This window comes from Meriones unguiculatus, chromosome 5 (assembly GCF_030254825.1).
Source record: "Meriones unguiculatus strain TT.TT164.6M chromosome 5, Bangor_MerUng_6.1, whole genome shotgun sequence".
Classification (NCBI taxonomy): domain Eukaryota; kingdom Metazoa; phylum Chordata; class Mammalia; order Rodentia; family Muridae; genus Meriones; species Meriones unguiculatus.
Genome location: NC_083353.1, coordinates 85,509,793 through 85,526,155, shown reverse-complemented (window position 1 = coordinate 85,526,155; position 16,363 = coordinate 85,509,793). Strand labels below are relative to the sequence as shown.

Here is a 16,363-nt window from a genome sequence, read left to right as displayed (position 1 = left end):
TCTACCCCCTGAATCTGCAAGTGCATCCCCATGGAGCTTACATCTTGTGAATTTAGTGCCTGCACAGTTCTCCTTCAGCATGGGCTCAGGAAGAAGGAAACCAAGCCAGTCAGTGAAACATGTACCATGTTAAAGTAGTCAATTCTTAGGACACAAATCAAGCAGAAGACGGCTGGAAATATTGTGGAGGTATCGCATATTTTAATAATGTAGTCCAGGAAAGCTTCACTGACAAGTCAGTAGCAGTTGATATTTGCTTCAAGCTCCTCTTCTGTGAGGCCTAGGCCATTTGGCTTCCACAGCTCCAAGTGAATTTCAGAGGCCATTTTCCCCTTCCTCAACTTTTCACCTGATAATTGGCTTGGGAGCTGTCTCCCAGAAGTCCTCACTGGAGGTGCCATCCTTCTCCCCGCATCTTGGCAGATGACTTTGCCTGCCAAATCCTGTTAAGTCTTGCCTCTCTTTAGCCACAATTATAAGGCTGCCATTTGTGGAGGTTCCAATAAGCCTTGGACTGCGCTGGGGAGGTTTGTGAGCAGACCTCTGACTACAGCCAATTTGAAAGAGCCTTCTTTGTAAGAGCCAGGGACTTTTTAAAATATGCAATTAAAATTTGTGTGTGTGCCCAGAGACCTTTTAAAGCCTTTTAGTTATAGCTAACCAAAAATAACTTTCCTAACTGGGTGCCAAGGCTGCTAAGTGCAGAGGCACATGATAACTTCCTTTTCTCCCTCTTTAAGAAAAAAAAATTATATATATATATATATATATATATATATATATATACACATACATAGTGATAGAAAAAGATAGAGCATATGAGGAGGTTATAACAAGGGCAGAGCATAGGAAATGAAATTAGAGAAGATGCATATGGCCGCTGCTTGAGATAACCCTAGAAATTCCAACAAGCTTCTTGGACGCAGAGAAGGACTTAGGGGATACAACTTTGTGATTTAGTTCTGAAGTTCTACTTTTTTTTCCATTAATTTTTTTTTTAGATTGTCATACCTGAATACTATATTTACATTATTTCCGTTTACCCCTTTTTGTCCCCCTTTATTTTCTCCCGTGCCCCCAACCAACTACCTCTCAAATCCATGATCTTTTCTTTCTTCATCATCATTATTATTATTACATGTATATACAAACACACACATAGATAAACCTACTGAGTCCATTTAGTGTCATTTGATTGTCACGTGTTCAAGACGGATACCCTAGGATTGGATAATCTGTCTGGGAACCTGTACTTGAAGAAAATGAATCCTCTATCTCTGCAGCCATTGATTGTCTGTAGTTCTAGAGATAGGCCTCTATCCATGTTTGCATGCTTTAGCTGGTGTTGCCAACATGTATGTCTTATTTAGGCAACCGCAGTGTTGAGATTGCACGAGTGCAACTTTCTGTCATACCTGAAGACACTATTCAGCATCAGGGATCTTGGTCCTTGGGCTCTGAAGATCTTTCTGCCTCTCTCCCATGATGTTCATTGAGCCTTAGGTATAGAGATTGCATTGTAGATGTATCCCTTATTCTCTGCATTTTGGCCAGTTGTGGATCTCTGTAATAGTCTCCACAGTGGCTAAAGGAAGCATTCTTGATGAATGGTAAGAACTATACTAATTTGTGAACAAAAGCGTAAGTATTTAGGATATAGTTAAAATATATTAGTTTAGGAATATAGCAGTAGTAGGTTCTCCAGTGTCCTATGACCTAATCAGCCATTTTATAGTTGGCTAGTGTATAGTAGCAGGCATGGCTTCCCTTCTCTTGGACGGGTCTTAAGTACAAAAAGACAGTTATTGGTTACCCACAAGATAAAAGGGCCACTATTGCACCATTGAGAATATCTTCCCATCTGGTCATTGTTATTTTATAATAAAAACTCTCAGTCATTTTATTTTGCCACTAAAGGTTCAGGAGCCAGAGACTGGGGTGAAAACCTGCTAGCTCAGAGAGGCAGAGAAAGCAGCCACTTAATCTTCCTACTCATCCATGTCCCAGAAGGAAAAAGCCAAAAGCCCTTTCTTCTCCACGCAGTCTTAAGTACCCATTAACTCAAAGTTCCTCCTTTCTGTTTAATCCCTGTCAGCTGGTTACTTGCTCTACCTTTTGACCTAGGTTCAACTTCATTTAATCCTGTGTACAGAAAGCTTTTGGATTAAAGGTATGTGCTAGGGCTGAGCCACACCACAACCACCTGTTTACAGTAAACAGAAAGTTCTTGGTTTAAAGGTGTGTGCTAAGGCTGAACCACTCCACAACTAGAAACAGGTTCTTACAGATCACAACCGTGAGGTTCGCAATGGGATCAAGCATCCTGCCATCGATCATTGCTGTGGTTCGTAGCCTGTACATTTAGGTAGGAGTATTGATTCTTTTTCTTCCTTGGCAGCTTGCACAGCTCCTTCAGATACTTTGAAAGGCCGTCCTCAGGGAGGGCCGGCTCTCCTCAGGGAGGGCCGGCTCTCCTCAGGGAGGGCCAGCTCTTCCAGGTCAGTTCCAGCACCATTCTTTCAAGCACTGTAACTACAGTGTGTGCTGTCTTCAGCAATAGAGACCTACTTTAAAATTCTGGGAGGCAGCCAAGGTCAATGCCAATGGCCTACGTGGTTTAGGAAGGTCTCTTGTAATCTTTTGACCAACAGCTTGGAGAGAGATTCCCTGTCCCTGGCACTGCAGTTTTTGTTTTACTCTATAATTAATATTTCGATGTTATATGCGTGTTTTTACGTAAACTTATAAATTATATTTCTCTACGGCTTTTCAAACTCCCTTAGTGTTACTTATCTTTAGAACAGGTCTGGAGCTATAGCTCACCTAGCTAAGGGCTTACCCCATAAGCATGAGGCCAGGAGCATGGTCCCCAGAGCCCACATGAAAATGCTGGACATGTTGATATGCACTTCTAATGGCTACCCTAGTGAGGCAAAGACAGGAGGATCCCTGAAGTTCTGTGGTCAGCCAGCCTAATCTGATTGTTGAGCTCTAAGCCAATGAGAGACACTGTCTCAACAGACATGAACAGCATTTCTGAGGGTGAAACCTGAGGTTGTCTTCTGGCCTCCACACACATGTACACACAGATGCATGCAACCTATACAAATACAGACATTCATATGAATGTATGTACATGCTTAAAAACATGAGGAGTGAGAATTGTCTACCTAATTAGTTTATTTTCAGTAAAATGGCTGAATTTGAAGCCGTGTGGCTCTTGCTGGTAACTAGTTTAGTTTAGGGGTTTTGCTTTAGCTAATGCTTTTCCTGTTTGTTTGTTTGTTTGTTTGTTTGAAATACTCTAAGCCAAATGTCCTATGGGTTTTTTTGTTTGTTGGTGGGGTGATTTGATTTACCTGTAATCCCAGCTCTTGGGAGGTGGAGGCAGGAGGATCCAGAGTTCAAAGGCATCTTTGTCTGTATAGACAAAGAGGTTGGAGGTTAGCCTGGACTACATGAAATCCTATCTGGAAAGAAAGAAAGCTGTTCTCTATGTATGACAGTATGACTCTAACTTCCCCCTCCTAAGCAGAGTAGGCAGGAACACCGTCATTTCAGCAATCAAGAGACGAGTCTTTCATATTTATTTGTGGCGGTGGGGACATTGGGAACATAAGAGAGCATCAGATTCTTTGGAGTTGGAGATACACCAATTGTGAGCTACCTTATGTGATGCTGAAAACCAAACCTGGATCCCCTGGAAGCAGCAACTGTTCTTAACTACTGAGTCATTTCTTTGGCCCCCAAGAGCCCCATCTATGTTCAAAGGCCTGAATTCATGTGCTTGAACAGCTGCCTCCGCATTGTCTCATAGCGTCCGTTATTCATTCACAGGTTTACTCATGGTGAATTTCCTTGTCTTTTTCTCCTTCTAATCTAAACCAGGCAAGCCTTTTTTTACAAGAAACCCCTCTGAATTGAAAGGCAAGTTCATTCACACGAAGCTACGCAAAAGCAGTCGTGGCTTTGGCTTCACAGTTGTTGGAGGGGACGAACCTGATGAGTTCCTGCAGATCAAGAGCCTCGTCCTAGATGGTCCTGCTGCACTGGATGGCAAGATGGAGACAGGTGAGTCCTCATGGCCTTCGCATGTTCCATGTCATGAGGCCTCTGCCCACACATCTGGACAAGAGCAGACAGCATCATGATTCCTTTTATATGTGTCCTTTATAGGCATTGCACGAGTTAGATCCCTTTCTTAAAAACAACAAAAACCTCCCTCAGTACAGGTGAAAACCTTTGAAAGTGTTTTGACCTCAGGGACCTGTTAGATGCTACTTCATATAGTAATAATTTACTTAAAATGTAAATCCATTTGAGTAAGTGAATTCCAAACTTAGAACCCCAGTGTTCTTTCAATGGCTATTATATTGTTATTTAACAAAGACATTAGATACTAGAAGAAAACTTTATTACCAGTTAAAATATGCAATCCGGTTTAGCTTGGTGTAGGCCACACCTCCACCCTATTTCTTTCAACTTCATGTTGAAGGTACAGAAGAACTCAAATTTCACTTCCACCCTCATGAGGATTTTGGGTGGGCCTTAGACTTAAAAAAGACAAGCCAGCAAGAGGTACACATATCAGTGCATTTGAGATGAGTTTAAAACCAACTGTAGTGGCACCCACTTGTAATGCCAGGGCTCAGGTAGCTGAGGCAATAGATCACAAATCTAGGCTGCATAGTGAGACCCTGAAACTGCCTCCCTAAATACAAAGACTGAGCTGGTTGTGAGACAGGCTCTCAAAAGTAAGTGGCAGCCCAAAGGTGACGTTCAGCCCTTGGTACAGTGAACACAGAGTAGGTTACAAGAACGTGACGAGGACACATGGACTTGGGCTATAGAGTTGCCGAGACGGGACTAGAAAGCAAGGCGTTGGTTTATCAAAGTCAGTGTGCACCAGCTTCTTCTGGTCTCGGTTTATGGTTTTAAACTCATCGTAAATGAATGTATACGCTTTCTTCTTACTGACCTATCTTTTGTAGTTCTAAGGCCCATCTAGAATGAGGGTGGGTAAAACTTTAGTTATTCTGTAGCTTCACTCCGAAGTTGAGTGGAACCAGGTGGGGGTGGGGCCTGTACCAGAGAACACTCTGAAGTATGAGTGCTGCTTCCTGTGGGTGAAGAACATCTTTCATGTGAAGCCTTCTCCCCTGCTTCCGGGAGGAATAAAGGAGGGATCAGAGCACTTTTCCCACACTTACTAATTTTCTGTATCTAGCGTTGTTAGCTCAAAAAAGGTCTATACCAGGTGATGAATCTTGGGGGGTAGGTTCTGAACATTAGGAGAATGTTATTGTAGCAACATTTTTTGGTGGTGTTGTTTGACCTCCTGATTCTTTCCTTTTACAGGGGATGTGATCGTCAGTGTGAATGACACCTGCGTTTTGGGACACACACATGCTCAAGTTGTAAAAATCTTCCAGTCCATTCCTATTGGTGCCAGTGTGGACCTTGAACTCTGCAGAGGTTATCCATTGCCTTTTGACCCGGATGACCCTAATACAAGCTTAGTGACCTCAGTGGCCATTTTGGACAAAGAACCAATTATTGTAAATGGACAAGAGACCTATGACTCACCAGCAAGCCACAGTAGTAAAACTGGCAAAGTCAGCAGCATGAAGGATGCCAGGCCCAGCAGCCCTGCAGACGTGGCTTCCAACAGTCCTCATGGTTATCCCAATGACACAGTCTCTTTGGCTTCCTCCATAGCCACTCAGCCAGAGCTAATAACTGTTCACATAGTCAAAGGGCCAATGGGCTTTGGTTTTACAATCGCAGACAGTCCTGGTGGGGGTGGCCAAAGGGTGAAACAGATTGTTGACAGTCCCCGCTGCAGAGGCCTCAAAGAAGGGGATCTTATTGTGGAGGTGAATAAGAAGAATGTGCAGGCGCTGACGCACAATCAAGTCGTGGACATGCTGATCGAGTGTCCGAAGGGAAGTGAAGTCACGCTCTTGGTGCAGCGAGGAGGTATGTCGCTTGGTTTTGCTCTTTGCTTTTGAAGTCTAGAGTGCATTGCTTGGCTTACTAGTCTTAAACTACTTGGGTTTCGGTTTTGTTTTGATTAAATATTTCCCTTTGAGACTCTGGAAACTGAACACAGGGCCTTCAGCATGGTAGGCTAATACTGTGCTGCCAGGGTCCATCCCTAGCCCTAGATTTCTTTCACTGACAGATTTGAAAATTCCTTCAAAATGTCTTTTGGTTGCTTTGAACACTTCACAATAATGTTTATATAGTATATTGCACACATAGAACTAGAGTGATTTTTATAAAACAAGTCACTCTGTCTTTTAAGAAGAGATAAGGCTTGTCTTTCTCTTAGAAGACTCCTGTCTCCCCCTGGCCATCACTGGCTGAAGAGTTCCCTCTCCCAGCCTCAGTTCTTACTGCTCTGCTCCTTCCGATGGAATTTAGCCACGCGGGCTTTGTCCTTTCCTGCCTCAGGACCTCTCTGTCTCCCTTTCTTCTGCCTTGACTGTTCTTTTCCACTGCAGTGCTTCCCCGTCCCAGTTTCTCAAAGATTTTCCCCCGGGATGTTATCTGTCTCACGATCTAAATTAACCACAGACACCTCCATGACATTCCCCCTATATATCTTTATTGTGATGGCCTTTACCACAGCCAATATCAGTAATTATGATCATGAGTCATTATTCCGTATTCATACTTTATTTCTTTCCCTTTACTGGAACATAAGTTCAATAAGCTAACACACATGTGCACATCATTGTCCGTTAACCCTAACATTCGGAACACTCGACTCCTTTAGAATAATCCTATAGATTGCCTATCATAACATCTTAGCCTTGACATTCAGCTTTCTTCTTTCGTTCTCTTTGCCTAAGCCTCCCATTTTCCTCCTCTCCGGTACTGCCAGCACTTCACATTAAGAAGTACTCAGGATGTTGCAAACTTGTAACTAGTTGTAGCTGATTGATGTTCATGGGAGCCCCGAAATTGCCCCGCTGACCCTACCCAGCATGCCATGCCATGCATAACAGATTTGAGTTCTTGGAGAGGAGGTCAGTTATTGAATGGGGTTTCCTTGCAACAAAAGTGCTCACTTGGAGCTTTTCGTATTGTGTGATCAAAGTGATTAGGGTCATCAGAGGAAATCCAGAACACAGCACAACTGTTGTGTTGGCTAAAGTGTTCTTCTTCCAACATTTGGGAGGACCATCAAAACCATTGTGCAGGCTGACGTAGCACACACCTTCAGTTCCAGCACTAGGGAGGCAGGAGCAGGTGGATCTCTATGAGTTCACGGGCAGCCTGGTCTACATAGTGAGTTCTAGGACAGCCAGAGTTATATAGCGACAACCTGTCTAAATAAAATTTTAAAACACACACACACAAACAAACAAAAAATCAGGCATGGTGGTGCATGCCTGTAATCCCAGCACTCAGTGAGGCAGAGGCAGGCCGATCTCTATAACTTTGAGGTTAGCCTAGTCTACAAAGCAAGTCCAGGACAGCCAGTGCTATGCACAGAAATGCTGTCTCCAAACACAGAGCAAAACAAAAACCAAATATTGATCAGGCTGATTTGGCAAAACGCTCCGGTACATCTTGAGGTCTCTTTTTGTTCCTAGACCAAACACTTGATGCCCAGAAAGCTCATCTCAAAAGGTGACCTTAGTTCCTGTAGAAGAACAGTGGTTTGGAGAGGGCTCTCATACATGGATGAACATCTTATCTCATCTTTATCATTTCCTGGAGATGTAGGAAAGTGGCTAGCTCCTTGTAGAAGCAAATTCTGGTTCTGCTGTCCCAAGTCTAGTGCTCTGCCAACTTCACCTCTGAACAAAGTTGATTTTGCATACTTGTTCACATGTGTGGCTGGTCCACCAGGCATCTCTCTGATCCAAATACTGTGTATTTTACAGCCAGCCTCCTCTCTAACCTATTTGACCTGCATTTCTATTGAGTGTATTGTTTACTGGGCTTGTCTATCATTAGATTCACTTTTAAGGGGACCAAAAAATTACTTTTTTGACAATCTACTAAGTCGGCTTATATTATGAGTTTGCCTAAGAGAGCAAATATATATAACTCTTGATGTTAACTAAGTGTATCTCTTCTTAATTCCCGAGACTGTCTTTCTGTTGATGCTATTACATTTTATAACATTCATATAGAAAGATCCAGAATATATTGCCTCATTAGTCAGCCTCTACATGGTTTACTCCACAACCTGAGTAATTTAAAATCACCGTAACAGCGACAGTCTGTAAAGTACACCAAGCGCCCTGTGCTTGATTTATGCGTAGGTCGGTGACGTTTGTACATCTGCAGTTTGGCAGGCCATCACCAGCTACTATTAATCTTTCTCAAAAGCATAAAAATATATTTAGTTGTGCTACGCATTAGTTGTTTGCATCAGGGCTGATATTTAATCATCCCTCTGTGTGTGTGGGGGGGGTGGAGGTGTAAGGAGAATGTTTGATGAAGAAACAGGACAGCAGCTGGATGAGATGAGGAAGTGAGCGGTCAGTTCACTGCTCATGAATCTCATTCTGTCATAGCTTCTGGTAAGCAGATTGATTAACTCATTAAATCCGCATCGTTTGTGATCCTCCGGCATCCATGTTGGGAGAATGGGGTCTGTGTGCTTTAGAAGACGGGCTTGTTTTGCCTTGTGGCAAAATTGGATGTTTGCAGCATCTCTTTTCGTTCCTAAGTCCCATGTTCATTCTTGATGTTCAGTTTTGATGTTCTTGTCATTTTACTTTTTATTTTCAGCATTTTTTCTGCCGGTTACCTCCTCCCCATCAGCTAGGGAAATAAAGCAGAGGATGAAAGCTTTTGTTAATTTCTGGAGTCGCTTTCTGGGGTCAGGCTTGGATTGTTAGGGTTCACTCACAGGCCGGGTCGCGGCGGCTGTCACAGGTTGTCCCAGTCTCTCAGTCGAACGCCCGCCTGCTGTTGCTCCCTTTGGGGGGTCTGTTCGTGAGGCACAGCCCTCCTTCCTGTCTCCATCTTCTCAAACATGCCCTTCTCTCCTCTTCCCTCTGCTGTCCAGACAAGAGAGTGCTTCCTTTGTTAGGGTTTAAAACTGTGTCATCATTTGCAGTCAGCTGTCTGCCTCCCAGCAGCAGTGTGAGCCCGCAGCCTTTCTTGGGTTGTTTAGGAAAACATACTAGACTGTGGTTAATTAGTAGTGCTTTAATATACTAAAGCGCTTTCCCTGTCCAGGGCTTTCCATGTTCAAGAGGAGCACTTTACATGCAGTCAGCAAAGCACCTTTGCCCCAGTGTACAAAGCCTTGCTTGCTCAGCTAATGCACAGCTCTGTGCTTCTCTTTCAGAAACAACTCTGTGTTGACACAGAATACTTAGTTTCAAGAAGTTTGACAGCACATGGTAAATGTGGAGAATGTATGCTGTGCTTAGGAGAGAAAACACCTGTGGGAAAGAGAGCTGAACTGGGCCCATCGGGAATGAGCAGGCCTCTGGGTTAGGCTGTGTCCTGACAGTAATGCCTCTCGCCCTTCTTGACATTCATCTCTTCATCCAGAAAAAGAAAAGAAAAGAAAGAGATTTAAAAAAAAAGAAAAAGGAAGGTCTTGAACTAGAGGATCTTTTGGGCTCTCAATTCATAAATAAGTGATTCCATTGTTGTAAAGAAAAGACAATAGAGTTGGAGCCTGATCATTTGGATGCCTGGTGCTGCCCTCTCTGCTATGGCTGTTAGGCAAGTTCCTCAGCTTGGTTTAGCATGCAACAAAGGAGACTGAGTTTGCCTCGTGTGCATGATGTAGATAAACAAGAAGCAGCTGTGAATGATCCATCCATTCATGATGCTTTACTAATGCCAGTTAGCAGAAGCAACTCCTTAAGGTAGTTGGCTTTTTATTAACAAGAACTAGAGAGAGAGAATCAGAGATGATCTCTAGCCAGAACTCAGCCTTAATGTCATTCTATGATGTTTTGACATCTGCGTTTTGTTTTAGAAGCTCCATTGTTGGTTGTTAGGTAAGTAACTAGGCTCCCACCCCATGACCCCTTCCAGTTTTAATTCCTTCTCATATACTCTGTATGTATGGTTGGGAGAGGGAAGTTTAAGTTCATAAAGGCAAAACTTATTTTCCCTTTTGAATGATTTTCTTTACTAAAAGCCTTTCTGTGTCGTTGGTGCCGAGGATCAAGTCTGAGATTGACTGGGTATGTTCTCTGAGCCGCATCTTCCCCACTTAAGCTTCTGTAAGCAGCAGAGGTCTCCAACTTTCCTAAGAGCCATTTCTGCTCCCCCCCTCTGCTTCAGAGAATTGAAAGGGATGGCTGGGTTCTGAGGCCATCACTGGCTTCTGGTGGTAACGACAGTCACGGAAGGGAAGTCTGCTGCGCTGTGCACATGAACCCTATCACAGAGAGAGTTCTTCCGTCAAGCCACTAGGTTCATTTTTAGGATCTGATTCTTAAGTAATGAAATGTTAGGATCGTGGAGGGTGGGGTCTGTGTCTGTTTTCTTAAACCACATGTGCTTTAGACTGTAGACCACTTGTAGACTGCTTCATCTACAAGTCATTGGCATTAAAACAAAAAAGGAGGAGGAAGAAGAGGAGCAGAGGAGGAGGAAAAGCAGCTCCTCTGGTAGCAGAACTGCTGAGTGTATTTTATGTGTAGAAATTATCACACTAGCATAGTTGTTAGGAAGCTTATCTTCTATATAGATGGATAAGCCTGAAGTCCACAGGCAAACTGATACTACTTAAGTCTCAGCAAATTCACTGATGCTAGTTCATTAACTCATCCATCCAAATAGGCAAAGCAGTATCTAAGTTCATCATCTCAGTCCAGCACTGGCATCAGCGCCTCCCCCGCCCCGTGTGTGTGTATGAGTATGAGTGTAAGTATGGGCTTCTCTGTGTGTGTGTGTGCCTGTGTGAGTCTATGTGCTTCTGAGTGTGTTTGTGTCCATCCATCTGTGTATGTGTTCACATGCGCTTCCTTCTGAAGTGATGCAAAGCCATCATAATTAGGGCCACAGTGAGCTGTCTGCCTGAGAGTTAACCTGGGTGATCAGGCGCTTGTCTTTGCCCTCTGGTCTTGAACTGGAGAATGAGTTGTAAATTGCATCACATAAATGTTTGACTTCCAGAGTGTCTCACACTGAGCTGCAGGGCCCCGGGAAGGGAAAAATCGGGTTGCTCACAGAGCGACGTCCTAATAGACTCGAGTGCAGCATGTTCTCCTCTCAAAAGCTGTCCCTCTCCCTTCTCAGATCTCCAGCCTCAGAGAACATCTCACCCCTCCCTGGCCTCTGCCACGCACCCTTATGGCACTTGACTTTGTACTAGTATCATAAGAGGACTCGGTGCTTCTCCTGTCTGTACTCTGTCTAGAGTAGATTCAAGTCAAGTCAAGGCACTTCTCACATCCAAATGGCTTCCCAGCATTCAGTGTAAACTCCACAGTCCTGTGTCAGGCCCTGCCATGTGATGTGCCTTCTCCCATCCTTTCTTCTCCCAGAGAGTCTCAGGACTCCCTTCCTTACATCCTCTGGCCTCTGCTCTGAGATCCTTTCATCTAAGAGGCTGGCTCTCACCACTCACATAAAGGGAAATAGCATCAATCACCATTGCTTCCTACTCTCTGGGCTTTCCTCATGGCGTTTACACAGTGTTTCCTCCTTTATCCTTAAGGTATAGATTCCAAGAACCTCAGAGGGTGCCTAAAAGCTCAGCTACCCCCCCCCCGTATCTGTGCACCTACTTAGAGTCAACATTACTCTGTGAAGTACAGAAGAGACCGATTAGAGCAAATAATAATGAATAATTAGAACCATATACATGCTCCTTTGGCCAGCATACAATTCAATACCTACGAATTGTTTATTCCTGGAAATTTCAAATTAGTATTTTCAGACTTCAAATGACTTAACCCTCCAAAAAGTATTACTGTAAGTGAGGGACAAGTTCCTTGTACTTGGGGTCTCCATGAGAGCTGGAACTCAGTGTTTTATTTATTGCCTGAAATAGAGCCACGAACATGAGAATCATTCAGAAAAATCACACGGATTAATGGCTCTTCCTTAAGGAACTTGTACCTAAGCTTTCGTGTGACTTAATCCCTCCAACTCTGCTTTGAGAAACTTACACTCATGCCCTAAGGCATGCCTTATTTTCTTCTGAGCGTCGATTTCTTAGTTCTCAGGTGTCAGCCTATACGAAAGTATCTTTACTAAATCCCAACTCTGTTTCATGAAGAAAAGTAAGATCAAAAGTCGCATGTATTGAATAAACAGGCCGTGCTTCCTGAACAGTGGTCCTTAGCAGTGTTTTTTGCGATGTGGCTACTGAGGGGATAGCTGAGGGAAAAGACTGACCCCACACATCGGAACAGTAGCCATACCTGGATCTGTTTATTTCCGAAGCCTGAGTACTCTCAGGACTGGGAAGGACAAGGAATTGTGTTGATCAACAGCATTTGTAAGCCAAGGTATTAGACACTCAAGTGAGCGAGTCCTGTGGTCAGTCACTGCAGAAAGTGTTGTACAGCTGTAGAGTTTATCTTCTCCCTGAAGTGAGGATAAGTGCCCTTCATTTTATCATCTCTCTTATTCGTATATTCTGGAGCAGAAGAACAACTGTGATATTGAAGATGACTTCATAGTAAGTGGAGATCTTTTTTTTATGCAAGGTAGTAATGCCAATAGCTCCCATGTATTCAGTTTTTTTCCATGTGTCACTCTGAGCTCTGTGCATGCAGAGAACTCCAGACTTGTAGCATGACGTGCTTGGAGCAATTTTGAGGGTGATTTTTAGGCCCTGGAATGGTCCTTGCAAGATTTAAAAGGATTCCTTATAAATCATCCCTAGACTGTCTGGGGTGCCTCTTCCATTTAATCCTGGATTGATATTTAGTCAGTTTGTTTAGTTTCATTCTGTTGCTCAGGCAAAACACTGACCAAAAGCATCTTGGGGAGGAAAGGGCTCATTTCAGCTTATATTTTCAGGTCCCGATCCATCATTGAGGGAAGTCAGGGCAGGAACTCAAGCAGAAACTATGGACAAACACTGCTTACCAGCTCACTTCCTCTACCCCATGCTCATCCAGCAAGCTAGCCAACTTGCTTGCCTTCTTAAGTAGTTTAGGTTATTTTATGTGAATGAGCGTTCTGCACAAGTTCTGTGCATCGCATGAGTACCTGGTACTTGAGGTCAGAAGAGGTCATCAGGTTCCCTGATACTAGAGTTACAGCGACTATGTGGGTGCTAGGACTTGAACCCAGGCCTTCTATAAGAACGAGTGCTCTTAACTGATGAGCCATCCCCCTAGCTTTCTTATACAAGCATACCACCTGCCCAGGGATGGCCAGTGATCCCAATGGGCTGCCCTCCTACACATACACACATCAGTCAACAACCAAGAAAAATCTTCTCACAGACATGGCTACAAATCAGTCTGATGCAGGCCATTCTCAATCAAAACACCCTCATCTCAGATGATCCTTAGCTGTGTCAAGCTGATGATAAAAACTAACCATGACAGGTTAATCTAAAAATAGTAACTATACTCAGCTAGACTGAAAGATGGCTCAGCAGGTGAAGGCACTTGCTACCAATCCTGACAACCCGAGTTCAGTCCCTGGGTCACATGGTAAAAGAGAGAACTGCAGCCTACAAGTTGTCCTCTGACCTACACACATTTTATTGCACATGCATGAAGATATGTACATGCATAAATAAAGGGTTTCAAAAGTCAAAAACAGACTGCAGTGATAGTTCATTGGCTGAGAGTACTTAACTGCTCTAGCAGAAGACCTAGGTTCAAGTCACAGTACCCACATAGTGCCTCAGAACCATCTGAATCCAGTTCCTTGTGATGCAAAGCCCTCTTCTGGCCTCCACTGGCTACTGCATGCAGGCATGCATCTATACACTAGAACACACATACACATAAAATAAATATTTTTTAACAACATAAAATACTGTCGGCATTGGTGGCACATGCCTTTAATTCCAGCATTAAGGAAACAGAGGTAGGTCTCTCTGAGTTTAAGCCCAGTCTGGTCTACATAGTGAGATCTTAACTTTAAAATAAAGAACCGCTTAAAATCATTACATATAAAATTTGTATGATCTGCCACCTAAGCTCAAGCCACATACAGTTTGTCAGAACGTCACTGAAAGAGGATGCTGTTGACATCACTTCAGTGTGTTGGTGGGGATGGCATCTCTAACTGACTTCACAACTTACTTTAGGTGTTGCGGTTTTGTAGCACTATTGGGAGTTGAAGTCTTTGTTGGATCCAGTGTGATGCCTGGTGCCTTCCAGGCTGCTAGAAGTTGTTTGAGTTCAAATTAGCAAACTTCTTCACTTCCGTGGTGCTAAGCAGGATGGCTTTCACGTTTGCTATTAAGGAGCCCTCTGGCCTTTATTAGTAATGCAGTTTGAAGTTGTTATTTTGGTTTATTGCCGTGGCTTAAAGTCATCAAGGATTTTATTTTGGAATTCTTCATAAAATGTTAGGTCACATTTGCATTTGAGATGACTTACACCAAGATAAGAGATAAATATAAAACTGTTTCTATTTTGCTGTGCCTCATTATGTAATGTGTAAGAATTGCCCCTCATTTTTAGGTCTTGAGGAATTCTAGTTTCTTCAATTATTTTTTGTCTTAAATTTAAAATCCAAGCAGTACTACTTATATATCTAACATTTATATGCAGTGTCAGGTGTAACTGGACAATCGAAGTTCATCTCTTTGTAGTCCTTTTTGAACATTTATTATTTTGGATGACAGGGGTAACTATTTGTATGTGAGCGTGTGTGCCTGTGCACATGGGCCGGCCCGAGGTCAACCTTGGGTGTTGTTCCTCAGGGGCTGCTCAGTTTGGTTCTTGGTCTCTCACAGGCCGAGACCTAAGTAGATTTGGCCCAGCTGGCCAGTGAGCTCTGGGGATCTTCCTGTCTCTACTTTCCCAGAACTGGGTTTACAACAAGCACGTGCTACAGCTCTGGCTTTTTCACATGAGTTCTAGGAACCGAACTCAGGTCTCATGTTTGGCCCTCCCAACTGACCCATCTCCTCAGCCCTGTTCCTTTAATAATGCTGAGTGGTTGACACACCTCAAATCAAGTTTTACCTACAAGCCAGTCCCTCACTCCTCTTGAAGGTAAATATGATATCCCAAATGTATGCACATTATTTATTATAAACGTGTATGGGGTTTATCGTTTTCATTAAAAAGTAGAGTCATCCCCTTGCTTTTCTGGAAGACTATTAGCATTTCATTGGCTGGGCTGGCAGCAGTAAAATTACTATTCTGTTCTGCTACTTACAGAGCTGGCTCTGAATGTTAAAGGCAGCGATTTGTTGTCTCTTTGGGAAGGGGGAAAAGTTATTCACATTATGTGGCTGACATCGCCTAGACACAGGAAACAGAATGGAATCATCTGCAAAGAAAACAGAAAGACTCTTGATTTCACAAAGTTTTTGATCTAGGAAAGGTGAAAAAAGAAAAAGAAAATCCACAGATAAACAGGAAAGTGTAAGGCAGAGGAAAGTGATGAGAGACGCTGACCTCTCTTATCACTTTCCTCTGCCTTACACCTCTATGTTAGATGGCAAAACACGAACAATCAAAGGGAAGGAACATGGAAAGGGAGGACAACAGGCAACAAGAGTCAGAACTGAGGTTGGGAGTTGGGTGCCGACACCAGGGCTTGGAACGTCATGTCCGCAGTGATGTTCAGCTTGCCCCAGTGGAAGGGAAAGTTTGCACTAACATTTGCAGATCATCACTCTGGCATGTAGGGAAAGAGCATGTTAGAGCAATGGGAGAGAACAGAGAATGTCTACTGGAGCTATTGCTAAAGTTGAGTGGGGTATGGCAGCTCAGAGCGACAAGGCTTAAGATCAGGGGCTATGTGTCTTGGGCTGTGTTAGGGAGAGTGGCAGGATACAGTGGGTGAGTGAGCCAGAGGCAGGGGCCGACAAATGGGTGTTAAAAACAAGCCAGTAAATAGTGTAGGTTTTATGGGCCTTACCAGCATCTGAATTCACTACTCTTCTGCCCTGTAGCAGGTAGAACACAAATATGTGGGTTGTTTGTGTTCTAAAAACACATGATATGCCTTACTGTTCTAGTTTCAATCTGTTGTGACAAATTTCCATGACAAAACCAACTTAGGTTGAAAAAGGGTTTGTTTGGCTTACACTTCCAGGTCACAGTCCCATCAGTGAGGGAAGCCAGATCAGAAACTCCAGTGGGAACTTGAAGGCAGGCCTGCTTGTTATTCCACAGACACACCACTCATAACCAGGGAACTCATTCACAGGCAAGGAAGTACCGAAGAAGCCATGAAAGAATGCCACTGGAAACCATTGTTAGTTGGTGCCCTG

The 16,363-nt window shown here is 43.5% G+C and overlaps 1 protein-coding gene across 42 annotated transcripts in view; it reads left to right on the top strand.

Annotated features, from left to right (window-relative positions):
* The window catches only part of Magi1 (membrane associated guanylate kinase, WW and PDZ domain containing 1), a 603,374-nt gene that overhangs the window by 531,536 nt on the left and 55,475 nt on the right, over positions 1-16,363 (top strand). For all 42 annotated transcript variants that reach the window (XM_060383817.1, XM_060383794.1, XM_060383792.1 and 39 more), the window contains 2 exons: positions 3,889-4,071; positions 5,359-5,979. In XM_060383817.1, coding sequence (XP_060239800.1) covers positions 3,889-4,071; positions 5,359-5,979 — 804 coding nt within the window. The remainder of the gene's footprint in view (positions 1-3,888; positions 4,072-5,358; positions 5,980-16,363) is intronic.